This window comes from Mesoplodon mirus (assembly GCF_964341445.2).
Source record: "Mesoplodon mirus genome assembly, chromosome: 15".
NCBI classification, from domain to species: Eukaryota; Metazoa; Chordata; class Mammalia; order Artiodactyla; family Ziphiidae; genus Mesoplodon; species Mesoplodon mirus.
Window position 1 is genome coordinate 65308085 of NC_138991.1, and position 23952 is coordinate 65332036.

General features: G+C 61.7%; 4 protein-coding genes across 7 annotated transcripts in view; 1 reads left to right on the plus strand and 3 right to left on the minus strand.

The window, feature by feature from the left end:
- Positions 1-339: 339 nt before the first annotated feature.
- Positions 340-6130, minus strand: MCRIP2 (MAPK regulated corepressor interacting protein 2). The gene is made up of 5 exons (XM_082645356.1): positions 5395-6130; positions 5172-5289; positions 1288-1415; positions 951-1052; positions 340-722 (listed from the first exon to the last, which is right to left on the minus strand). Exons 1-5 carry the CDS (start codon positions 5444-5446, stop codon positions 652-654), a joined length of 471 nt encoding a protein of 156 aa, XP_082501482.1. The 5' UTR covers positions 5447-6130; the 3' UTR covers positions 340-651.
- Positions 6131-12545: 6415 nt separating this feature from the next.
- On the plus strand, positions 12546-14325 carry METTL26 (methyltransferase like 26). Of its 2 annotated transcripts, XM_082645372.1 has the most exons (6): positions 12547-12859; positions 13012-13174; positions 13396-13455; positions 13814-13881; positions 13957-14035; positions 14115-14325. In XM_082645372.1, exons 1-6 carry the CDS (start codon positions 12663-12665, stop codon positions 14160-14162), a joined length of 615 nt encoding a protein of 204 aa, XP_082501498.1. In that variant the 5' UTR covers positions 12547-12662; the 3' UTR covers positions 14163-14325. The 2 variants fall into 2 exon arrangements, with proteins under 2 accessions (XP_082501499.1, XP_082501498.1); XM_082645373.1 differs by lacking the exon at positions 13396-13455 and having other exon boundaries at positions 12546-12859.
- Positions 14326-14723: 398 nt separating this feature from the next.
- WFIKKN1 (WAP, follistatin/kazal, immunoglobulin, kunitz and netrin domain containing 1) lies at positions 14724-17179 on the minus strand. Its single transcript, XM_082644285.1, has 2 exons — positions 16967-17179; positions 14724-16251 (listed from the first exon to the last, which is right to left on the minus strand). Exons 1-2 carry the CDS (start codon positions 17135-17137, stop codon positions 14773-14775), a joined length of 1650 nt encoding a protein of 549 aa, XP_082500411.1. The 5' UTR covers positions 17138-17179; the 3' UTR covers positions 14724-14772.
- Positions 17180-19082: 1903 nt separating this feature from the next.
- The window catches only part of RAB40C (RAB40C, member RAS oncogene family), a 30373-nt gene continuing 25503 nt past the window's right edge, over positions 19083-23952 (minus strand). For all 3 annotated transcript variants that reach the window (XM_082644284.1, XM_082644283.1, XM_082644282.1), the window contains 3 exons: positions 22017-22094; positions 21513-21735; positions 19083-20979 (listed from right to left, as the gene is read on the minus strand). In XM_082644284.1, coding sequence (XP_082500410.1) covers positions 20699-20979; positions 21513-21735; positions 22017-22094 — 582 coding nt within the window. In that variant the 3' untranslated portion in view covers positions 19083-20698. The remainder of the gene's footprint in view (positions 20980-21512; positions 21736-22016; positions 22095-23952) is intronic.

Genomic DNA, 23952 nt, shown 5'->3' on the forward strand with positions numbered 1-23952 from the left:
GAGACCTGACCGCAATTCTGGGTGGCTGGGGCGCCATCTCAGGGCCAGTTATGTAACATTTCTGGGTCTTGAGGCCGGGTTCACACACCTGCCAATGACTACGGGGTGTCACGTGGGGCACGGTGGCATTTATAGACTTCTATGCAAAATGACTTGGCCCAGGACACAGGAAGGCAGCTGGGCAAGAGAACAGGGAGGACCAGATTTAGACAAAAGCTTCAGCTGTGAGGAGATGAGGCTACAATGGAAGGTTGGGCTGGGCCTGGTGCTGGGACACAAGCGCCCCCTCCCGCATCCACCCCCCACCACCCCCAAGTAAAGGCCTTTCCAAAGGGCAGTTTCTCAACTTTATTAGCCTGGAGCTCCTCCCTGCCAGCCCCACAGGCTGGTCCCCGGGCACAGTGAGCAGGACTGAGGTCAGACAGTTTCAACCCCTGGCCTCTGGCAGCCTGGAACAGCTGGGCCAAGGGGTCAGCAGGAGCAAAAGTCCAAATTCTGGCACTTCAGGTGTGGCCGGCTCCTGGCCAGACCCAGGGTGAAGCACGGCCCACCGCAGCGGGTGGACAGGGCGCCGTGGTCCTCTCCTGGCAGAGGGTCCAGCGTGGGGCAGGGCCAGGCCCTGCACGGGCACCGTTCCTTCCAAAGCTGCGACTAGGAGCAGTTGGTGATCCTGGCCAGGAACTGCTGTGCCCACCACTCGTCCAGGTCGATGGGTACGAAGTCTGCGGGGGAGCAGAAGGCTGGGCAATGATGCGCCTCCCAGGCTGACCAGCATCTCCCACCTCGAGCTGACCACAAGCCCCTCACCCAGACCCCAACTGTAGCAGACGCTGGGAAGAATTGGGTCAGGCTCCAGTCCTCTTCCCAACCCCCTGGGGCTAGAACCTGGCTGAGCCAGATCAGGGTTGGAGGAGGTGGAGGGGATACCCTGAGGGCAGGGGAGGGCTCACTCTGCAGCCGGGGGTTGGGGGTCCTCTCCACGTATTGCACTGGCCTCGGCCCGCTCTCACCGGCTGGGCCACCACCCAGCTGCTGCTCCACTTGCTGCCAGGCTGTGGGGAAAGCATGGTCAGGCTGAGCCAGGCCCTTGGCACCGTGTCTCCCACCCCAGGGCATGGTGGTTACCCTGGACCCCAGCCCAGAACTGGGAGTGGGCAGCCTGCTGGACGGTCACAGGAGAAACAGGCAGAGAACCCAGGAAGAGCCCAGGCCTCTGGCAACTTCGAGTGAGGTTACAGTGGGAAAAGGACCAGTGGCCCAGGTCACACCCTCGGGCCTCAGCACTACCTTCGGACACAAATCGGACGTTCTCCTCGTGAGCCAGTGTGTAGGTCTCCTGGGTTCCCTTGAGGGACGGGGATGTGGCAGGTGGCCGCCGGCCATTCACCCGATTGAACACGAGCCTCGGCCCTGGACTGCAGGAAGGGGGAAGAGATGGTCAGCAACTGTCCCAAGCCCAGGTGTTACCTGGCAGAGCTCCTGGAGCAGCCTCAGGCCACCCTCACCACCCCTGGGCCAAGCCCAGCCTGGGCACTTCCCTGAACCACAGGAAGGCTGTGTGCTGCAGCCAGTAGCCAAGGCCTTTCTCGTGCAGGCCTGCACCCCCAGCAGCTCAGTTCACAACTGCAGCCCCCCACCCTGAGCCAGGCCTAAGACTGCGGGGGTGGAGTGGGGCCTCTCTATGTCCCCAGATCCCCTGCAGAGCTCCATGCTCAAGGCACATAGGCGGCCCTCCAAGGGTCTCAGGCACCCCCACTGCCACCAGCCACCCACCTCCCCTGGACCAGCCAGGCCTCCATCAGCCCAAGTTTTGACCTGAGTAAAGGTCACTTGGCCCAACCCCACCCACCAGGCGCAGTTCTTGGCCACTTTCTCCCCCACAGAAGTCTCTCCATCTCACGATGCCCCCCAGTGTGGGATGAAGGACCCAAACAAGAGCTGGCGGCCTTTGCCCTTCCCTCTCCCAGCTGCCCCAGGTCCCCAGGGACAGCTCCTGGTCTGGCTAGACAGCACCAAGTGCTGAGTGGGCCATCCTGAGTAGGGAGGGTGTGACTGCAACCCTGGCCCACCCCTGCAGGCCCCAGATGAGGGGCTATGCTCTTGCCCACGGGGGCAGGAATGCTGAGCGAGGAGATGGCCCTGGGTGCTGGAGCTCGCCCTGGTGGGCATTCGATGTCCAGGTGGCCACTGGGCCCATCCCGGCCAGCCGGGCCCAGGGCATTGGTTGGGCTGCCCTGGCCAGTGGCAGCTGGCCCAGCCCTGTGCACATGAAGCCCGGGACAGGGCCGTGGAGAGTGCGGGGCCCACACCTACAGCAGGAGGTGGGAGCCGGGAGTCCTGGGCTGCACGTGCCACTCCGCCAGGCACTCGCGGTCCCGCCGGCCTGCTCGCCATCCTGGGCTCAGGTGCCCCACCGCCGCTGGGGTTTCCTCCTCAGTTGAGAGGGGCACTAAAATAAAGAGGAGCGTCTTGAGGGGCACCGGTCCCACCAGCTCCAGGCTGGCAGGGTCAGGTGGCCACATAGAATGTGGAGGGGCAGGGCTCCTCCCAGGCCTGAGCTATACCAACCAGAGGGCATAGATATTTGTCCTTAACTGGAACAGCCCCTCACCTGCTACCTTAGCCCTGCAAGGCCGCAAACTCTAGAAAAATTTGGAGACTGAACATCAAAGAAGGAAAAATAGAATTGCAGTCAAAGGCTGTAAATCGCAAGTACCTAGATGGTGGCCTGGCCAGGGCTGAGAAGGGGCCCCAGCAAGCGGGCACCTGACCGCCCGCTGCCGGCAGTTACATAAGGCGGTTCTGCGGGCCCTCTGGGGGAAAGGGCACAGCTCCCTGTGCACCTATGGACGAGTCCAGCGTCCATCTTCCCCACCCTTCTCTGTGCCAGCGCCCAGGGACTCGGCCCGCAGGAAAGCCCCGCCCACAGGCAAGCTCCGCCCACAGCAACAGCAGCACCGGAACCCCTGCTAGGGGCCTGCTGATACAGGCCTCGCTTCCTTTTACTTAACCCCCTTCACTACCCTCCAAGGTAGACCACCCACCCGTTTTCAGCCCAGGAACCTGGGCTCAAGAGAGAAGTGACCTGTCCAAGGTTACATGTGGTGAGTGGGTGGCAGTATCAGAACTCTGTGTCTGTCTGACCCCAAAGCCCACAACCCAGTACAGCTTCCAAGCCCCCTCCCCCACCGGTCCACCTCCCCTGCACCATCAGGTGGCCCCATTTTATCTTCTCCCTAACAGTTGATCTTATTCTCTCTCGCTGGAAGGGAGAACTCATCACAGGCACAGACTCATGTGCCCTGTCTACCACCACGGGCAGCGCCCGGCTGGAGTCTGAGCCCGGACATGTAGCAGGTCAGATGCTTTGAGCACCTGTGATGCACCAGGCACAGAGGGTGCAGCAGTGGCTCAGACTCCTTCCTCCTGGGCAAAGTCGGGGTGAGGGAGGGTGGACAGGAAGTCTGGGTGGAGTGATTTCAGAAGTTTCAGGGGCTCCTGGTGTGGAGGACATGCTGGCTGCTCTGGCCTCCCAGCAGGAGTACTCTTCAAGGTCCCTGAGACTGGCAGGGGGCAGCTCAGGGAAGGAGTGACCTCATTGGGAAGGGGGGACGGCATGACCAGCACACACTCTGCCTTCCTGCCGCCCCCCTGCACTCACGGTGCCACACAGGACTGCAGCAGGCTGAGGGACCAAGCACCGGCACCCCCTGAACCCCGGGACCGGGCAGGTTGCAACATCTTAAGGGCTCTGCTCTGTCTTTCCTGTCTCTCTCCCCAGCACCCTAATCCTGCCACGGATGCACATTTCCTTTCCCATTCCCCAGCAAAGGGGCCATGGAGGAAGCAACAAGTTTCTCCAGGTAAGGGGTGGGGGGAGGGCTCCCTGCTTGGGTGATAGGGGTGGGGCTACACACCTATGCCTTATTCTCTCCCCTGGGAGGCAGGGCGGCTGTGAGGACCAAGGCTGATGTCACAGGCAGTGTCACAGCACAGCTGGGTCCTGGGAAGTGCCCCCCAAGGTCCCACTCACCCCTCTCCCCAGGAGACACTTGTGGCCGGCCTGGAACATTTTCCTCACTAGGACCAGTCTCAAAGTGTCAACATGCTCCTAGCAGGAGGCCCCTAGAAAGGGCCTCAGCCAAGAAGGGTCCTCACAGGCTGCCCCCACCTGTGGCATCTGAGGCCAGTAACTGAGGGGGAAGGGCACGCTGTGGCCTGCAGCACACAGCCCCCACCTCTTAGCCAATCCTGGAAGCTGTTTGTCCTCAATTTGGGAAGAAATCCCAAGGCCTGGTCAGCGCTGCCTCGGGGCCCTGAGTCTGCTGCCCCCACCCATCCACAGCCCAGCTCAGGAGCCCTCAGGCCTGTGTGGGCCTGGACTAAGCCCTGGACCCAGAACATGCATAGAATAAATGAAACCAGAAGCCAGGACCTGAGCCAAAAAGTGAAAGGTTCAGTCCTGGGGGATGGAGAATATGACCTCCAGGTCACAGTCACTTGGAGGCCAAAGTGGTTGAACTGAGCCTCCTATGGCAGAACTGCTGGTCAAAAAGGCGGAAAAACCACAACTCCAGCAAGCCCCAAACATCTGCGGGGGTCTCCGCGCCCAGCCAGGGTGTTTGGGGTGAAGGGCAGAGGAGAGCAGTGGCCTGGCAGGGCCAGAGAGAACCACGTGCACTTCTCCCCCAGCTGCCCCGCAAGCACGGCGCTGGCAGCCTCCAGCCGCAGGCAGAGGCAGGCCACCTGCAGGCCAGCGTCCTAGGCCACTGCGCTCCCGCCCTCTAGGGCGAGTCCCCAGCAGCTCGTCTCAAGCCTTGGCCTCGAAGCCCAAGGTCGGCCCAGGCACCTGACTTAGCCGCCTGGAGCCCCTCAGATCCAGGAGCCGGTCGGCTTTCTCCCGACTCGGGGTCCGCGGGATCCCAGAGGACTCGGAGGTGTGTCACGCACATCCGGTCCAGCCCCCTCGGACCCAGCCAGGTGCCAGGTGAGGCGGAGGTGCGGTGCCAGAGCTGCACGCGCGGGCGGGGTCGGCGTGCTCCGCCCCCTCCGCGCCCGCCGGAGCATGTGGCCCGGTCTCCGCTAACCTTTCCCCAAGGTCACCCTCAAGGCCCCGCGGCGGCCGGCGGGGGAGGGGAGGGCCGGGCTCCGGCCGCGGCCGCGCGTCTCACCTCGACAGGGGCCAGGGTCCCGGCGGCTGCGCCCGTGGGGGCTGCGGGGTCGGCGGCGAGAGATGCCGGCATTTCAGGAGCTCGCCGAGCCTGCTCTCCACCTGCTGCTGCGTGGGACCTGCAGGCACGGGGAGGGCGCGTCAGCCGCCGTCGCGCTGGGGGCGGGCAGCGCGTGCGGAACTCCGGTCATCCCCTCCCTACCTTGCCCGCCCCCGCTGCGCACCTGTGCGCCGCTGCGCGACCAGCTTGCTGGGTCCCTTGGTGATGGTGTACATGGTGCGGAGGGGCCGCAGCGCGCCCGCGCCCTCCGCGCCCTCCCCGCCCGCCGGCCCGCGGCCAGATCTCGCGCCCTCCGCCCGGCTGACACTCCGCGGGTGCCGAGGGCGCGGCCCCTTTAACGGGCGGCCGGCGCTGCGGGGAGGGGGCGGGCCCGCCACACACCCCCGGCCCTTAAAGGGCCCGCGCCGAGGCACGCGGCAGGGGTGGCGCTCGGGCCTTTGGGAAACTGGCTGGACCCGCGGCGGGGCCCGAGGCTGGGGTTGGGCGGCCGCAAGCAGCGCCCGCCCCTCTGGCCCAAGGCCTAGGTCAAGGAAGTTCCCTGAGGCCTGGGCCGCCGTCCGTCACAGGAGGCTAGGGGAGCCATAGGCACACAGACGTGGCGAGGTTCTGGCCCAGGCCCTCGGTGATGTCCAAGGAGCTGAGGCATTGACAGACGCTGGGAGTGAGCTGTGTGGACCCTGGAAGCAAGGGTATTCCCACTCACGTCGGAGACCCTCCTCCAAGGTGCCTGGGTGGGCCTGGGCCAGTGCGCCGGTTCACCCAGTCATGGGACTGAGGGGGTCAGAGATGAGAAAAGGCGGTCAGCCCCCGGGTTTGGGCAGACAGGACGCCCTGGGAATCTCCCTTTCATCCTATGGGGCAGGAGCAGAGAGTACACTCTGCCGCAGCTCAGCCTTCCATGCTGATGTTTGTCCCCAACCCCAGGGAGGCGGGAGGCCGCTTACCAATCCAGGAGCATCGTGGGGGGTGGAGAAGGCGGGTGAAGCAACCCAGCTTATGTCATCCCACAGGGGAGAAAGAGCACTTACTCCTCCAAACCCCCCAGGCAGTGGGGTCAGCCGCAAGACCTACTTCAGTGACAGTGCCTCAGGAGGAGCCAGACCTGCCGGAGGAGAGGGGCTGCTGTGCCCTAATCTGCCAGGCAGCCCCTTCCCAGGGGGACCTACCCACAGGTTTCCTTCCTGAGGATTAGATAGAGATGCCCCTTCCTCCCAGTTCACAGGCTGCTTAAGGCTGCCTCAGGCTGTCAGTGGGGGCAGGGTCATCACAGGGTCTCACACACAGCAGCCTGGGTTGGGGGAGGGGGAACCACAGAACTCTTGGGTTTGTGAGCCTGAGGGCCTTTTGGATTCTGCAGGAGGCACCCATCCTCCCTTTGGTTGAGTTCAATCCTTAATGCCCCCCCCAAAAAAAAACTCTGCCCAGGGTCATCCAGGGGGTGTGTCATTCGCCTCAGAGGCTTGTGCAACCACGTTGGTCCCTCAGGGCTCCTGCACTGCTCCCACAAGTATTTGGGGAGGCTCAGTCGGGCCAGCACCAGAGCCTGGGGTGTGTCTCAGTCTGGGAGCCGCTGCCCCAGGGGGCAAGGGGGCTTCCCCTCAGCACTGTGGCCCAGTGGGTTCCTGTAGGGCACCAAGCCCAGCTCCCCCCACACCCCACACCTGAGCGGGCCTGAAGCCTCCCACCCAGGCAGGGCTGAGAAGCCAGGTCAGGGGCTAGAGCGCGTCTTACTCCTCGTATCACGTCCAGACAACAAGTACTGTGTACAACATGGCGGGGGGGGGGGGCGGTTAGGGTTAGGGTGGGGGCAACCAGCAGGAGGATGCCCCCACCCCACTACCCCATGTACCTGTGTGGCTGCTGGTTGAGGTGGGGGGACTGGGCCTGCTGCGGCTCCTTCAGGGAAGTCTGCTTCCTGGGGCAGCTGGGCTGTCCTTCCTCCCAAGTCCCCCATAGCCCCTTGGCTCTGCGTCTTGTTCTACCCAAGGACAAAGGATAAGACCCCTATCCCTGGCCCCAGCTGCTCGCTCTGTGGGGCTGGGCTGAGCAAAGCCTGTGACCCTGAGAGGGGAGAGCATGTCCAGGGAGTCTGGGCATGAGCACACCCCCTGGCCAAGCTGGCCCCCCTTTCCACCCGAGGTGCCCATCCCTCGTCCCTCCCCCAAGCTGTGTCAAGGCCACCACGCTCCTGCCCTGCCCAGTCATCTGTGCTGGCTGCCTTGGTCTCCCTGGTGGCCTCGAGCACAATGCTAACTCACTCAGGCTGGGGAGACCTCGCAGGGTGAGGGGTCTGGGCGGGCCTGTGTCCTGAAGGCACATGTTCTTGCAGAAGGAGCCAGGCCCTGGGGTGGGGGAGTACCTCCCCCCAGGTTGACATGAGTTGAGAGCTCCTCGTCTCCCAGGCACCCCCTCAGGCCAGCGTGAAGAGGGGAAGGACAGGGCCTGTTGATGAGCAGATAGGCCTGGCCTTGATGGTGGCCAAGGCTGCTAGACTCTAATGTCCCAGCCCTGCCTACGGGCCTTGTCTGAGGTCAAAGGTTGGGTCCAAGACCCCTTGGAAGGGCTCCAGGAAAGAGGAGCAGAACAGGAATGGTCCCGACAGGCAGGAGAGGAGGGGGTGCAGGACAGGCTGGGCCTTGGGGAGAAGTGAGAGAACCCAGAGGTCCCCAAAAGACACTGAGCTAAGGGAGAGGGGAGCCAGGGAGAGAAAGGCCCGGTTGTAGGGGACAGGCAGCAGAGGAGGGCAGGGAGGAGGGTGGGGCTGATCTCCCCCTGAGGTGCCTTTCCAGCCTCACTGCTCCCAGGACTCAAGTGTGAGACCTGCCCTGGCCCCGGGACAGAGCCAAGGGGAATGGGGAGGGCCCAGCCAGAGCCTGGGAGAGGTCAGGGTCTGGATGGGCCTGCAGTCAAGATCTCAGTTTGGTTCTCCTGTTAGGGTAGGAACCCTGGCCAGCCTGGCCTTCCCTGGACTACACTGTCCATGACGGCGGGCCAGCCTGCTAAGCCCCTGTAGAGACAGCGTCTTGCAGCCAGCAACATTCCCTATTGTCAGAGAGGCTGGAAACCCATCCTGGAGTTGGAGTCATGGGCAGTTGAAGAGGAGGCAGGGGCCTCACCCAGCAGGCTGAAAAAAATGGGTGTCATAGCAAGGAAAGGCCTTTACCTCACTGACCCCAGTTAACCATAATAAAAACAAGTACGGTTTTTCTCTTCTAAAAGGCTCTAAATATGATACTAAAGTGTCAGAGGAGAAAGTTTAAGTTTTCAGTCATCCTCCATCACTTTCCAGATCTGAAATCCATGCCCTCACCAACCCAGACTAGAGGATGGGCTTCTGCCAATAAAGGGTGATCAGTGGCCCCCAGGAAAGGCTCTGGCTGGATGCTGCCACACCTGCCACCAAGTTTCTAGGGATTGCCCATTCCTTTTTTTTTTTGGCCTCGTGGCTTGCAGGATCTTAGTTTCCTGACCAAGGGACTGAACCTGGGCCCTAGCAGTGAAAGTGCTGAGTCCTAACCACTGGACCGCCAGGGAATTCCCAAGGGATTGCCCATTCCCATACCCAAGTGCAGTGACTTGAACAGTGGACCCCCAAAGATACATCGCCCGGAACCTCAGAACATGACCTTATTTGGAATAATGGTCTTTGCAGATATAATTAAAGCAAGGATTTCGAGATAAGGTCATTCTGGATTAGGATGGGCCCTAAATCCAATGATGAGTGTCCGTGTAAGAGAAAGGAGAGGTATATTTGGACACAGAGAGACACAGAGAAGACCAGGTGAAGACAGAGGCAGAGACTGCAGTGAGGTGGCCACAAGCCCAGGAACGCCTGGAGCCACACAGAAGCCGGAAGCTGTGATCACGAAAGGGCTTCCTGTAGGGCCACTGGAGGGAGCTGACATGCTTATTTTAGGCCTCTGGCCTGCAGAACTGTGAGAAAATAAATTTTTGTTTCAAGTCACCAAGTTTTGGGGTAATCTGTTATACTAGCTCTAGAAAATTAATATACAGAGGGAAGTGGTAGTGGGTGAGGGTGAGGGAATGGGAGGGGAAGTGCCCAGGGTGCAGCACTGGAGGGCTTGGGAGGAAGTTCAGTGAATGGTGGGCACGTGGGCCTGGACCTCAGGAAGGAAGCTGGACCCTGCTGTTGGCTCTGGACACCATGGGGCAGCACTAGGGGGGCTTACTCCACAGCCCTCTGTAGATGAGCATGACTAGCAGGAGAGGCCCCTCCGGCTCCAACAGTAATCGCAGGAGACACAACCCTAGGAGGTACGTACCACTGAGCACAGGCCCGGGTCTGGGGCACTTCCAGGTGTCCCATGTTCAGCATCCCCTGGGGGACTTGGACCCTCCCAGAGTCTGACACACATCCGGCACTTTATAGGAAATGTGTGCTCACACTTCATGCAGCTCACACATGCTCACATGCGTGCATTCACACACACACGCACTGTAGCAAAGGCCACCGCTTGGCTGCAACCAGCTGCTTCTGTCCCAGGCTCTGAGCTTGGTGAGTGCGGAGGGCAGGTGTCAGTTCCCCCAGCATCCAGTCCAGAGTGATGAACGTGGCAGGGGGACGTCAACCTGAGGTCAAGTGCCGTTAAACAGAAGACGTTGCAGGGCCTGTGGGCAGTTCCTCAAGCAGCACCATACAACATGGGGGAAGCAGGCTCCTTCCCTCTTACAGGATATGAGTGTAAAGGAAAAACTTCTTTTTCTGTACTCACAACACTTCTGACACCAAAACTGGGGGGTGGTTCTCACTGGCTCTCTAGTGAGAATGCTCTAGTTCTCTTTGGACACCAACTGGGTGTCTGACAATTTAACTGGATTCTAACTCTAACTGCCCAGCGTCCGCGCAGACCCACGGGCTGAGGGCTCAGTCCCTCAACACCACCCCCCACCCCCACAGATGCCAATGAGGAGTCCAGGCCGTCACCTGTGCTTCTGACCAACCAGATGTAAGTCAGGGTTCCCACTACCCCCTCCTCGGGTTCCATAACTTGCCAGAATGGCTCACAGAACTCAGGGGAATATTTTACTTATATTTACTGGTTTATCATAAAGGACACGACTGCGGAACAGCCAGGTGGAAGAGATACCCCGGGAAGGTGTGAGGAAGGGGTGCGGAGCCCCCACGCCCTCCCTGGGAGCCACCCTCCCAGCACCTCCAAGTTCACCGTCTGGAAGCTCCCTGAACCCCTCCATTTGCGGTTTGTATGGAGGCTCCATTACAAGGGCAGGGCTGATTAAATCATTGGCCATTGGAGATTAGCTGTGTCTCCAGCCCTTCCCCCTCTCAGGAGTCAGAAGTCTGAGTGGGGCAGAAAGTTCCAACCCCTTAATCACAGGGTTCCCCTGGCAACCAGCCCCCATCCTCCAAGAGTCACCTCATTGGTATAAATCCAGGTAAGGCTGAAAGGGGCTTGTTATGAATAACATATGCTCCTCTCACCCCATCACTCACGAAATCTTCAGGGTTTTAAGAGTTCTATTCCAGGAACCAGGACGAAGACCAAATATCTGTTTCTTATTATACTATAATATGACAGGGTGGCCCATGCCCAGGAATGCCATGTTAAGTCAGCAGGAAGCGTGGTGCCTCTCGAGTGGGCAAGGAGGGCTGAGGGGCCTGGTTGGTGAGGCCTCAGATGACCACTGATCATTACAGGTGAGGGTCAGGGATTCACATTGAGGGACACCTCTTCTCCACCTGGAGACACAGAAAATGCTCAGCCAACAAACTAGGAGGTGAGGCAAAAGTGAGTCAGGTAATGAAAGCTCAGGGCCATGAAATGGGAAAGTCAGCTACGAAAAAAGGGGTGGTCGTAATGCAGAATGCCAAAGGGGCTGTCTGGAGGCTGGCCCACTGAGTGGAACTTTCCCATCTCCCATCCCTAAGATGCAAGGTTGTCCTCCTTTCCTGACCACTTTCAGACAGCGGCCTCTGGTCCCACTCTGCATGCCCCCTCAACAGCAATCCCAGGCTAAAGTCTCGGTTAGTGCCACTCTCAGAGCTCTTGCCAGAGCGACGTTGGGTATGGGGGGAGGGGTGTCTCACGCGAGAAAAAGTGCCTAGCAAAGGACATAAGCTAGTCCTGACTGCAGAGCACGGTCTCCAGCCTGCTGAAAGGGCCCCTTCTGAGACATGGGCCCCAAGAAGACAACCAGGGAAGAACCGTGGACACAATAAATCGGCCTCCGACTTGACTCAGAGGTCACCGACCCCTCACAACATCCGTGAACCCTAGGCTAGCGCTGGTCATCTCGGTGTCACAGAGAAGCCCTGAGCATCACAGGCTCAGTTCCGGCAGGCTGGGCCCGCCCCTCCCGGAGCCCCACCCACCGCAAGGAGCCCCGCCGAGCACAACCCCGCCCACATAAGAGCCCCGCCCAAGAACCCCGCCCAGCTGCAGCCCCAGCCCCGCCCCAGCGGAGCCCAGTCCACCACAGGGAGCTCCGCCACACAACCCCACCCACCCGCAGCCCCCGCCCAACCAGGAGCCCGCCCCAGCCACAAAGGCCCTCCCATGGCCCCGCCCCCACAATTTCCGAATGCCGCAGTTGCCATGGTTTCCACGGAGCACGCTAGAATCCAGTCGGCTACAAGCCCACGTAGCTCATCCCCGCTCCTTCCCCTCGAGCGCTGGGTGCCCGAGCGACACCCCGAGACCCCCCCACCATCGCGGACCCCGCCAAACCTGGTGCGCCTAACCATTAGCGACGCATGCGCGCTAATGTCTCTGCGCGGAGCCGGGGAAGCGGGGGTGGGAACGGTAGTGGGGGAGGCTGGTAGTTGCGTCACAATCTCCTAAGTCTCGCGGGCGAAATCGTTATCAACAGCGCCGCTGGTGTAGTGGTATCATGCAAGATTCCCATTCTTGCGACCCGGGTTCGATTCCCGGGCGGCGCAGCTCGTATTTTTTTTTTCTTTCCCCTCAACTCAAAAAAACCCCGAGAGATTTCATAAAGGAAAGAAAAACTAGAGGGAAGTATCCCATTCCGATGCGACACGAACGAGACAACTTTGGAGTAACAAGCGCTATGAAAATGTGCCAGGACAGCCACGGGCACCGGGTGCTGAGCCAATGGGTGCCTGTAAACCAGCCCGCCAAGCTCCTCGCCCCGTCCCCCTGCGGAGGCCGCGGCTCGCTACCCGCCTCTGCGGCTGCGGGGCCTTTAAGGCGCGGCGCGTGTCCTCCTGGGAATTGTAGTCCGTGGGGGTGTGTGGGGGGGGGCGGCTGCTCAGCGGCCAGGCCACAGCTCCCGACGGGCCCCGCGGCGCCGGGCTACCACTCCCGACGGGCCCCGCGGTACCACAGCACCACTCCCGACGGGCCCCGCGGTGCCGGACCACCAGTCCCGACGGGCCCGGCGGTGCTGGACTAACACTCACGACGGACCCCGCCGCGCGGGACTAGAAAGATGCTGGTGGCGGCGGCCGCCGAACGGAACAAGGAACCCATCCTGCGCGTGCTGCGGCAGTACGTGGACCCGGCCCAGCGCGGCGTCCGCGTGCTCGAGGTGGCCTCGGGCTCTGGCCAGCACACGGCCCACTTCGCGCGGGCCTTTCCCCACGCCGAGTGGCAGCCGTCCGACGTGGACCAGCGCTGCCTGGACAGGTACGGCGGGAAGCCGGGACCCCGGGGGTGAAAATGTGCCCCGTCCCGCTGCCCTGGATCCCCACGCTATTGTGATCCCTCTAAGCCTCCCCCCAGTAGGGTTGCAGAAACGGCTGCACAGGCCACCCCACCCACGGGCTGCCTTCCCGCAGCATCTTGGCCACCACTCAGGCCCAGGGACTGCCCAACGTGAAGGCCCCGCTGTACCTGGACGTGAGGTGGGATTGGGAGCAGTGGGGCGGGATCCTGCCGCAATCTCTGGACCTGCTACTCTGCATCAACATGAGCCACATCAGCCCCCTGAGCTGCACCGAGGTCTGTGGGACCGTGGGTGAGCTACCCAGGGGCCACCCACCTGCGCCGTGCGGCATTCCTTCCCCTACACTGGGAGGGAGCGGGATGCCAGGTTTGCCCCGAATCAGAGACAGGGCACTCAGGCCCGGGGAGGTCAGGCTGAAACTCCAGTCCCGGGCCCAGGGCTCTTTTGGGCCCTGGGGAAGGCTCCTCACTGCTCTCCGGCTTCCCCCACTTCCTAGGGGCTCTTCAGAGCAGCAGGACACCTGCTCAAACGCAAGGCGCTCCTCATCACCTATGGGGTGAGTGCTCCTGCCTGAGACGGGCCTCTCCTGGCAGGACCACCCCAGCCGGCCTTGGTTGTCCCCACCTTTCAGGACTCCTTTCTTTTCTCCGTATTTTCAGTTGCCCTTTTTCCCAGCTTCCCATTATCACTGAAACACACCCAGGCCCTCCCCTCTCCAACACTCCACTGTCATCTGCCAGTCTTTCTGCACCCCGTTGGCTCAGCAGCTGGTCCTCAGCTGTCCCCCTCTGGGAAGCAATGAGGGGTGTGTCCTTTCCATTCTGTGGGTGCCATCCTGCAAGTCTGCCCAGTGGATGACAGGGGATGGCTGAGCCTGTGGATAGCGGACAGAATTGTGTTCTCCGTCTCCACAGCCCTACGCCATCAATGGGAAGATTTCTCCCCAGAGTAACGTGGACTTTGACCTCAGCCTCAGATGCAGGTCAGAGCTGGGTGGGTAGGGGGGCAGGTGGGCTGGGTGACCCGCAGGCCGATTCCACCTCCTTCTCTCCTGCAGGAACCCAGAGTGGGGGCTGCGGGACACGGCCCTTCTGGAGAACCTGGGCCAAGCCAGCCAGCTGTTCCTGGAGAGGATGGTAGGTGGGGAGGACTGTGGTCACACGCAGCCTCCCTGGGGACCAGGAGCAGCTTCTCCAGCCAAAGTATCTCCCCCAGGTGGACATGCCAGCCAACAACAAGTGCCTAATTTTCCGGAAAGAGTAAACCCCTTCTCCGCCATGCCTGTGTTCCTGGGACAAACCCAGATCACCAGCCCCTACCACCCTGGGCCAGACTATGGGGACTGGCCCTCCCCAGACTGGGGATTCTTAGCCAGTGGCCACAGGGCTGCTAAGAGCCTGGGAATAAAGTGTTTCCTGCTGTCCCATTGCTGGTATCTGCCATGCCTCCTCCTGGGAGCACCCCTGCATGGTGCTGGGTGGGCAGGCTGTATCTCCAAGGGTTCCATCCTGGGGACAAGAAGGGTGTGGCCTGTGGGTCAGGGCTTGGGGGCATCCTGGACTCTGCTGTTCCACTCGGGCAGAGAGGGGAGGGAGGGAGGAAGGACCCAGGAACTGCTGAGACAGGACTGAGCTGGCAGCCTGGCCCTCCAGCCATGGGAGGTGGCACCCGCTTCAGAGGCTGGTCCTCACTGGTGCTCCCTGGTGACCTCAGACTGGAGCCAAATCCCCGTGTGGTGGCAGGACCCCCAGCACAGGCAGGCTATGAGGTCCAGGACGCTTTTATTCAGGCGGAGGGCGGGGAGGGCGGGGAGGGCGGGCCGGGCCGGGAGTGGGTGGTTTGTGGGGAGGGCGGGGCGGGCCGGGTCGGCGGGCTAGTCTTGGAAGCGGTTAAGCAGCTCGCAGGCCTTCCTCTCTAGCAGCTCCGAGATCTTCTTGACGCGCTTCTCGCTGGCCGCGCGGACATAGCTGCCCGCGTCCAGCATGGCCACGCCGTCTCGCACCTCGCCCATGATGACCAGCGGGCTGTCGCCAGCCGTCACGTTGGGGCAGGGGCAGGCCCGGTCCATACCGCTCAGCGTCACCTCCAGGTACTTGGTGCCCAAGAGCCTGAGGCCCATCTTGTCATCCTTGAGCACGTCGTCCAGGGCCACGCGAGCGATGCCGCCGCCGCCCGCCTCGGGCTCCTCCAGCACCTCCGTGAGCCGCCCCACGATGGCGAAGTCGCTGCGGCACAGGCTGAGCGCCAGCTTGCTCCGGAGACGGCAGGCCCGGCAGGGCGGTGTCCGCGGTACGGGGCAGGCGTCCTCGCAGCCCTCGCGGCTCTCGAAGTTGTTGCCGTTGCCCTCGCAGCCGCTGTACTCAAAGGGGTGGCACTGCTGTAGCAGCGGACTGTAGGCCCAGCGCGGCTCCCAGCCCTGGCAGGGGCCCTGCACGGCCGGCAGCACGCAGGCGTCCCTGGGGCCACGGGCGCAGGCCTGCTGGCACGCCTCGTAGGTCTCGAAGCCCTGGGCACCCCCGGCACAGCTGCCAACTGGGAAGGTCATGCAGCCGCCCCGCTGCGGGTCAAAGTGCCAGAGGACCTGGCCAGAGGGGGTGCCGACACAGGCCTGCGTGGTGGGCAGGCATTGGGCTGGGGCGGCGGCCACTGGGGCCCCGTCCTCGGCCGGCTCCCGCTGGACCACGGAGAGCGGGAAGTCGGCCCGCAGCAGGCCAGCAGCATTGCGTGCGGTGCACGTGTATAGGCCGGCGTCCTCCGGCCTGGCATTGTAAAGCACCAGCTGCCCGATGCTCGTGACCACCACGTTGCCATACATCTGGTCTGGCCGCATGATCAGGTTCTCCCGCTGGTCACTCTGCTTCTCCCAGGTCACAGCGGGTGGCGGGCGGCCACTGACGTCGCAGTGGAGGCTGGCTGTGCCCCCTACATACACTGCCTGTGGGGAGGGGCTGCTGTAGAGGGCAGGCGGCACCAGGGCATCCCCGGGTGTCGGGCGGGCGGTGGTCTCGGGGGGCCCGGGGCTGCTGGGTGGCCTGCTGAGGACATGCTTGCAGGGCACGACGTGCAGGCGGAGGCCACGCAGGCAGGCCTCGGCGTCCATGTAGCAGCGGTTGTAGTAGGTGAGGCCGTCCGAGGCGCAGGTGAAGCTGGGCTCCTTCTCACAGCGGTCACGGCAGCGGCACACAGGCTGCCCATCCCAGATGTCGCAGTCGGAGCCCTGCTGTGGGCACACGAAGCCATCACATGAGGCCGCCAGCTTGGGTGTGGCCAGGCCGCTGTCAGGGAAGCGGGCTGCCACGCAGCTCTGCAGCCCACACACGTTGGTGCAGCACTTCTCAGTGGCAGCGCAGTCCTGCGGAGGGGGCGGGGGCGGACAGCTCAGCGGACACCCAAATACCCCTCCCCCTTCAGCCCTGCCCCAGCATGCCCAGCGAGGGCAGGGGTGAGTCCCCTGCTGCCTCTCCCTGAATCTGTTTCCTGTCTGGGAGCTGAGCAGGTTTGCAGGTTTGCTTTCCATCTGGACAATGAACTACAACTGTCTGGCGCACCCATCACATATGTCATCTCACTGGACCTCACGGAATCCTCAGACCCCTGGCCCCCAGAGCGGCTTTTTTTGTTATGCCATCATACACATGAGGACACTGAGGCTCGGGGAGGACGGAAAACGTGCTCAAGGCCACTGCAGTGGTGCAGGGCCGGGCTGCAAAGGCGGGACCTCCAAACAGGTTCCCGCCGCTCTGCCCCGCTGGACCTGAAAACAGCTAATTGCAGGGTGGGGGTGGGCAGGTCTGAGGAGTGAGAAGGGGGACTCCAGTTTTCAGACACATGAAGGCAAAGACTGGGGGTGGCTGTCCCCAGGGCCCCTCATACGGAGCACAGTGTGAAACCCCAGCAGAAGAGTGGGGAGCCCGAGGAGGAAGTGACTTCCAGGGTTGAGGGTCCCCTCTGCAGGCGAGGCCTGGGGCGTGGGGGGGGGGTCCGGGCTTCTCCCATGCTGACCAGGGGCCCCCAACGTACTCTGTCTCCCCCCAAGCTGGGCCAGTGGTGACAGTGCCTGTGCTCACCTGGTCTCTGACGCACTCACGCTCACAGGTACTCTGGGCGTCCACCCACAGGTTGGGGCTGAGCTGGTTGGGGCACACACCCGGGTGGCTCCCAGGCTCCGGCGGCAGGCTGGCCCCCGCAGTCAGCCCAACCAGGAGCAACAGCAGCAGGAGTGGCCTCAGGGCCGGCATGGGGACCGAGGGACCAGGGGGTGGGGGGTGTGGCCGCTAGCCCCTCCTCAGACCCTGCCGATCCCCACTCCCTGCAGGCATCCACCCTCCCAGATCTGTGATCTGTGCCCCTGCCCTCTGCCCCTGGACTCCCCTCTGTCCCCCAAGGTCGGAGCTCACAGCAGACGCTCAAGTCTCAGGCTGGGTGGGTTCCAGGTCTCTCCGAGCTGAGTCTGTGCCTGTGGCACCGGCCCCTCCCCCTCCTGGCCACTCTGGTCAGCTCAGGGCAGGGGGCGGGGAGAGGAGAGGAAGGCTGGGGAGGGGCCAGCGCCCAGGAGCACAGAGACACTGGCCATGAGGGTCACCAAGGGGCGGAGAAGGGCGGCTCGGCCGGAGAGAGGAGGGGGAAACGCTGTAACCGGAGCCCCTCCTCCCTCCAGGCCCTGGGATCAAAGCTGCCCTGCAAGAGGGGGCAGGGCTGGCCAACCCCTCTGGCTCCCCCATCCAACCCAGGGCCTGGGTCTTCCCCAGAGCAGGCCAGTCTGGCCTGTCACCTGGTATTCACTACATCCAGGCAAAGGTGCAGGGGCTCTTTGTTAAGCCCAGCAACGGTGGGGTTCTGTTCCCTTCCTAAGGAAGATTCCACAACCTTCCCCATACCCCTTCTCGAGGTCACACCATGCCAGCAGGTCTTGGGGTCAAATCTAAACCCTTCCTGCTGGAGGTGAGGCCTTTGCAGCACAAAGGTACCTGATGGGCATGGCCTGGGGGAGGCTGAGGCATGGCACAACTTTGCATTTAGAGAGCCTGCTTCCTGCCCCTGCTGAAACCCAGGCACCTGTCTCCTGGTCCAGGCCCTTCCTCAAAGGGTTATGGTGGTTGCCAAAAAAGTGGGGTACTAGAGCAGTGGGCAGGGAGGGAACGGTCTGTGTGAGCGGGCCGGCACAGGCGCCGGTCACAAGGACTGTGGACACTAGAGACGCGGTGAGGGTGTTTACTTGGACTGATCTGAATCTCAGCGGCTGTGTGCGGCCCTGAGTGGGGCAGCGCAGTCCTGAGAGAGACCAAGGGCATCTAAGAGCACCCTGAGAACGGCGTATCCCAGGATAGCTTAAGGAACTGCAAGGACCCAAAGGTCTTCGCCTGCCCCTCCAGGCCCCTGTAACATTCAGGAAGGATGGAAGCTCCTCCTGGGCATGGGGGCAGCGGGGAGATCAAACGCAGCCACTGCCAGAATGTGCTTTTCCCAGGGGTCTGGGGCCCCAGGAGTGCCTGCTCTGAGACTGGATGGGAGAGTGTCCTGCGACCCTGTGTCTGACTGGCTGACCTGAGAGGCAGGGTAATAAGAGCCTGGTTTGGTCCAAATGAGACCAAGAGACACCCCAGGTGTGGAGAACACCATGGATCCCCTGCCCTGTATAGCCACAGCCAGAGGCAGCGGTCTCTAAGCGTGGGGGCTACCTTCAGAGCAATTGCCCCCCTAACCCCAGCCCCGCTGACCTCCAGGGCATCTGCCGCATCCCTGAGCTGAGCCCTACATACCCTTTTAAGTGAGTGGTTCTCCCACTGAGGGTGCTGGCCCCAAGGCCTGGGTTCTCAGTTGTGGTGAGTCTCGGGGGACAGTTCTTCTGGTCTGCCACCTGCTCAAGCAGCAGAGGGAACCTGGTAGGCCCTGCCCAGGGCACTAGTGAGGGCTCAGTATCCCAGGTTCCGGCCCCGGGGGCAGCAGGCAGCAGATGGTCCCAACGGCCATAGGTTGAACTACTGCACAGGCAGGAACAGCTGGGGAGAGCTGCTTCCAGGTCCACCTAGAAACGCAGGGAGGCCTGAAACCCTTCGGAGCTCAGCAAGGCAGTCATAGGGGATGGAGCAGGAACAAAGCAGCCCTCTGCAGTGCCACCCCTCCACCTGCCACTCAGCCCAGTGGGTTAAAGCGACTTTCATTCACTCACAACGCAGCCTGGAGGCCAGAGCTGAATTATGTTTACTATACAAAGAAACTAAAACTGTCCAAAACGAGCCCAGGAATAGTGCAAGTGTGGACAGCAGCAAAGGGTAGTGTTGATATGGTGAATGCAGGATCGTCCGTTTCCTCAAAACAATGTCCAAACAAGGGGCTCCTGCTGGCAGGACAGGATGGGTGGGGCCTCCTCTGCCCACCCAACCCTGCTGGCAGCCAGGCCTCAGCCAGGATCCTGCTCACAGGCGCTGCAGCCCCTCCCCACCTCACCTCCCATAACAGCAGCCCTCGGGGCACCCACCACAGAACAGCCCCGAGCAAGGGGGTCACAGGCCAGGGAGGGGCCCGTGGGCAGGAGGTAGAGTTGAGCACCAGTGACCTGTGGCCACGTCACCAGCCAGGTGGACGGAAGGAGGCCAGGCCTCCAGCTCAGGCTGGCCGGTGGGTCCTCGAGGAGGGGCTCAGTGTCCACCACTAAGAAACGGGTGAGAAAGATTTTGGTGGCGTGTGACCTCACAGAGGGGTGAAACTGGGTGAGGAGCAGCTATGGGATCACACCCAAGGTCAGAAGACAGAAGCTGGCCAGAGAAGGGTCTAGACACCCCAGGAGGCAAGTGGGGCAGGCTCAGTCCAGACTTGCCCAGGGCCTGGTGGCCCCAGTGAGCACTGTCTACAAATAGCTCTGTGTCAACTCGGAGAGACGCTGAGCCAGTTTCATGCAGCAACAGATGTAAACGGAACTGAAGGTGCAGAATCACAGAAGGAAGGTTGATGGCCCCCACGTGGGGAGAGAGGGAGCTGGGGAGGGACGTGCGGGGTGCACCCCGCTTCCCCTTTTCCAAGCAACGTGGGAACCTGCGAGTCACCCCTGGCTCTGAACCCGTAGCTCCATGACACACACGGATGTCATCCAGGAAGGCTGGCGGGAGCCCTGGAAACTGCAGCTCCACCACGCAGACTACTGGGGCCCGCACCCTCAGCACATGGTGGGCACACTGACCACCATGCTCAGAAAGGCCAATGCATGTAGCTGGGAAGTCCAAGATTGCTGCCCAAAGCTTCCACATGTTCTCCACTGGCCCCCACACAGCCCATAGCCCCATGTGAAGTGTTATCTGAATTCAAATTCAAGCCTTGATGGTGGATTCTTTCCCATCTCTGCCTCAAACACCTCCTCTCTCCCAATGTCCCAAAGCTCGTCCCCTCAGCTGTCATGGGCTCACCGCGTGGTTGCACGGAGGCTTCCCTGCTGGTCCTTTAAAAATGTACAAAAGGGGTGAACCATCTTTTACATAAATAAGAAAGGGAACCTGGTCTCCCAGTCCCCAGGGACAGCCCCCTCAAGGCTGGGGCCAGGCAGAGCCGCCTCCGGGGGTCTTCGCAGCCACACCTCGGGGTCCTGGGCGTGATCCGCCACCATCCCAGCAGCATGGCCCTCCACTGTCCCGTGGAGCTGGTCTGGCTGAGACCACCAGCCTACTAGGGGCATCCCCACGCTTCCCAGGAAGGACTGTGTGGCCAAAGTTTTCCCTGCACACAGCGCTGGGCCCAGCGCCCAGCCGGGAGCACTCCCCAAGCGTGAGCCCTCCCAGAGTGCATCTGGATGGGCACGGCCTGCCGAGCTAGGAGATCTTGCAGTTGCTCCGCGAGCAGTTCTGGGGTGGGCTCTGGGGTGGTCGGATGGACTTGGACCGCTTGAGGCTGTTGCCCTTGCTGCCGCCGCCCCCTGCTCCAGTAGCCAGTGAGTAGGAGCGCCCATGCATCATAACAGCGTTCATGCCATTGGCCATCGAGAAGGACTTGAGGTGGCTCTTGATGGTGACAGGAAGCGGGAGCTTGTCGATGAGGTGCACGGGGGTGCAGGAAACGATGGCCCGGCAGCAGAGGTCCTGCAGACTGAACACTGTAGGTGGGGGTCAGAAGATGGGGGGGCGGGGTCAGACCGTGGGGAGGGGGATCAGACCATGGGCAGGTGGGTGTGAGGCGCAGGGAGATCTCGGTGGCCAGTGGCAATCTCGCCAGCAGGTAAGCGCAAGTGACGCCTAGAAGGGGCTAGGGACTGGGGAGGTCTGCAAAGCTCCCAGGGTTCCTGAACCAGAACACCCCTGGACCCTGCCCCTGCCCCAGGCATGCAGAGAGCAGCCACTGGATGCCCTGCTCCCGTTTCATCCCCGGAGCCACGGCACACCGAGAGATGCCCTGGGAGACCCTGCAGGGCTCGGCGGCTAGACCTCCAGCCCCTCAGCCTGGGCGACTACTGAGCTTCCCTGGCCGCCTTGGCAGCTCTGCTCTGGTGGGACTGCTGAGTCCAAGGGCCTGGGAGGCGGAGCCTGGAACCTGTCTGCCTGCTGGGGGTGGGACAGGTCAGTCACGGCCCCTCCCCTCCTGCACCACACCCCCAGCCCCACAACCAGCCCCGCTGGGCACACTCCTCACCTCGGTTGGGCCTCCAGATCTTCTCCATGCCGTGCCGCATAAGCACGATGCGGGACAGCTCAGTGAAGGACTCGATGACGTTGAAGTTGCACAGTGGGCTGACCTCGAAGAAGGTCATGCAGTTCTTCTCTGCGTAGGCACGCGCCTGCTCTGTCGGGACTTGCCGCTTGAAGGCCAGGTGCAGCCGGTTCCCAACCAGGATCCGGGGGACCCCGGGTGCGTGCTAGGTAGCGCACAGGACTCAGCAGAGGCACGAACGTGGGATGCCCCCTCTCTGTGCTGCCCCCCCCGGGGGCCCTCTGTCGCTTCTGTGATGAGGTGGGGCTCCTTGGGGCACAGGACCCCACTGGGAGAGTGCCATAGCAGTCAGTGCATGAGAAGATGCGGAGCCGGGGCACAGAAGGGGCTGAAAATGGGGGTAACAGAGTCTCCTCATGGGGGATGGCAGCGCACATGCTGGGGAGGGGTGACCCTGGAAGGGGGTGTCCACAGGAGCACACCTACCTCATCGATCTCCTTGATCCACCGGTCAATGCCGTCGAAGGACCAGCGGTTGGTGATGTCATACACCAGAAGGATCCCCTGCAAGGGAAATGCGGGCATTACGAGGCCCAGGGGCCGCCCGGATGAAAGGGGTCTTGTTCAGGCTTGGCCCTACACCGCTCCCTCCCAGCACAGGCAGGGCCAGGGACACTGGGGCACCAGCCAGACAGCTGTCTGGTGGACCATACAGTTTACTCAACAGGTGGCGTCGTGGGAAATGTGCTTTGAGCTTTCCTCTTTGCGTTTCAGGGCGGCTCTGTGCACAGGGCTCAGCTAGCCCTGTCCCTGTCTCCTCACCATGGCTTGGCCCTGTGGCCCTGGACGCTGTCCGTGTGTGGGGGCCGCCTGACTGTCAGGGATCTCGTGGACTCAATACTGCCTCCTCCCTCCCCTTGAGGACTCAGCTGGGGCAGAACTGGCATTTTTTCAGTGTCTTTCCTCCAAGCACGTTGTATTACCCTGTGATCATTTAAAAGTCACTCGACCTAAGACAGGTGCACACAGGACCAGGTATGGTGAGGGGCTGTATCGCCACACTACCCAGCAGTGCATTCTTCCCGGGGCGGGGGGGGGCACCGAGCAGAGGTGTTTCTGAGTTTTCCAACCCACACTTGCTGAGGACTCCAGTCACTCTGGCAGCTGCCCCCACAAGCCACACAGAGGATGTGCTGCAGGGACTTTCCTGTCACGTTCCTTAGAGACCAATTACTCCATCTGCCCAGCTCTCCTTGTCGTCTGTGCCTGGTACATCTCAGCGAGGACCTGTCACGAGCCTCAGGAAGGCAACTCCAGCAAGTGAGTGTGGCCCCCAAGCCCACTGCCTGTCTCTGGCCTTACATCCCACCCTGAAGCAGTCTCCGCCAGAACCCAACCCCAAGCAGGACTCACACCCCTCCCCACCCCAGGAAGTCTTCTTCATTCAGCCCACGTCTCTATCACACACAGGGGAGGAGAAAAGTGCAGCTGAGATGGAAGGAACAGGGCACCCTCCATTTCAAAATGAGGAATTTTAAAGCCTTTCCCCTTAAAAATGTCCTTCAAATTCCAGAAGATGAGGTCCTGTTAAGACAAAGGTTGAGATTACTCGAACCTATCCTGGTGGCTCCTGCTCTCTGGATGGAAAGTCTTGCGCAGAGCAGGGCGGAGCTGCCTGCTAGGAAGGAATGCCAGGCCTGGAGGGGAATCGGTTGCTGTGGTGGTCGACAGAGTACACTGACAAGGAATTCATCCTGTTCCCAGGGGCACAGGGGCCAAAGCCCTCTCCCGTGGTGTTGGGATGGGGGTAGAGCCACCCGCCTTCCAACTTGGAAACCCCCTTCTAAGAAATAATTGAGGACTTATCTAAAGACCAGCCTTGCCAGATGCTCATCACGGCATTGCTCGTAAGACAAAGATCAGGAAACAAACTAAACATGCGGCCCCCAGGGCTGCTGAGCAGTCCAGCGAGGTGCAGACTCCCCTGGCAGGCAGGCAGGCGATGAAAGTAAGGATTCACTTGAGAGCACCCGTGCTGATCACATGCATAACAGACTGCAAGGTGACAAACAGGGATCCCAAACGTTACATACAGGGCAGTTTTTTAAAAAATACAAGTATAGGGGCTTCCCTGGTGGCGCAGTGGTTAAGAATCCGCCTGCCAATGCAGGGGACACGGGTTCGAGCCCTGGTCCGGGAAGATCCCACACGCTGTTGAGCAACTAAGCCTGTGCGCCACAACTACTGAAGCCCGCGCAACTTGTGCTCTGCAACAAGAGAAGCCACCGCAATGAGAAGCCTGAGCCCCGCAACAAAGAGTAGCCTCCACTCACTGCAACTAGAGAAAGCCAGCGTGCAGCAGCGAAGACCCAATGCAGCCAAAAATTAAATAAATGAATAAATTAATTAATTAAAAAAATAC

Excerpts from the sequence above, each read along its gene's own strand:
- MCRIP2 (XM_082645356.1), bottom strand. The coding sequence starts at position 5,446 with ATGTACACCATCACCAAGGGACCCAGCAAGCTGGTCGCGCAGCGGCGC. Across the intron at positions 5,290-5,394 it reads GGTCGCGCAGCGGCGCACAG|GTCCCACGCAGCAGCAGGTG; the intron begins GTGCGCAGCGGG and ends CCGTGCCTGCAG. Across the intron at positions 1,053-1,287 it reads CGTCCGATTTGTGTCCGAAG|CCTGGCAGCAAGTGGAGCAG; the intron begins GTAGTGCTGAGG and ends CTTTCCCCACAG.
- METTL26 (XM_082645372.1), top strand. The coding sequence starts at position 12,663 with ATGCTGGTGGCGGCGGCCGCCGAACGGAACAAGGAACCCATCCTGCGC. Across the intron at positions 13,882-13,956 it reads GACCTCAGCCTCAGATGCAG|GAACCCAGAGTGGGGGCTGC; the intron begins GTCAGAGCTGGG and ends TCTCTCCTGCAG. Across the intron at positions 14,036-14,114 it reads AGCTGTTCCTGGAGAGGATG|GTGGACATGCCAGCCAACAA; the intron begins GTAGGTGGGGAG and ends TATCTCCCCCAG.
- WFIKKN1 (XM_082644285.1), bottom strand. The coding sequence starts at position 17,137 with ATGCCGGCCCTGAGGCCACTCCTGCTGCTGTTGCTCCTGGTTGGGCTG. Across the intron at positions 16,252-16,966 it reads GTGAGTGCGTCAGAGACCAG|GACTGCGCTGCCACTGAGAA; the intron begins GTGAGCACAGGC and ends CCCCCTCCGCAG.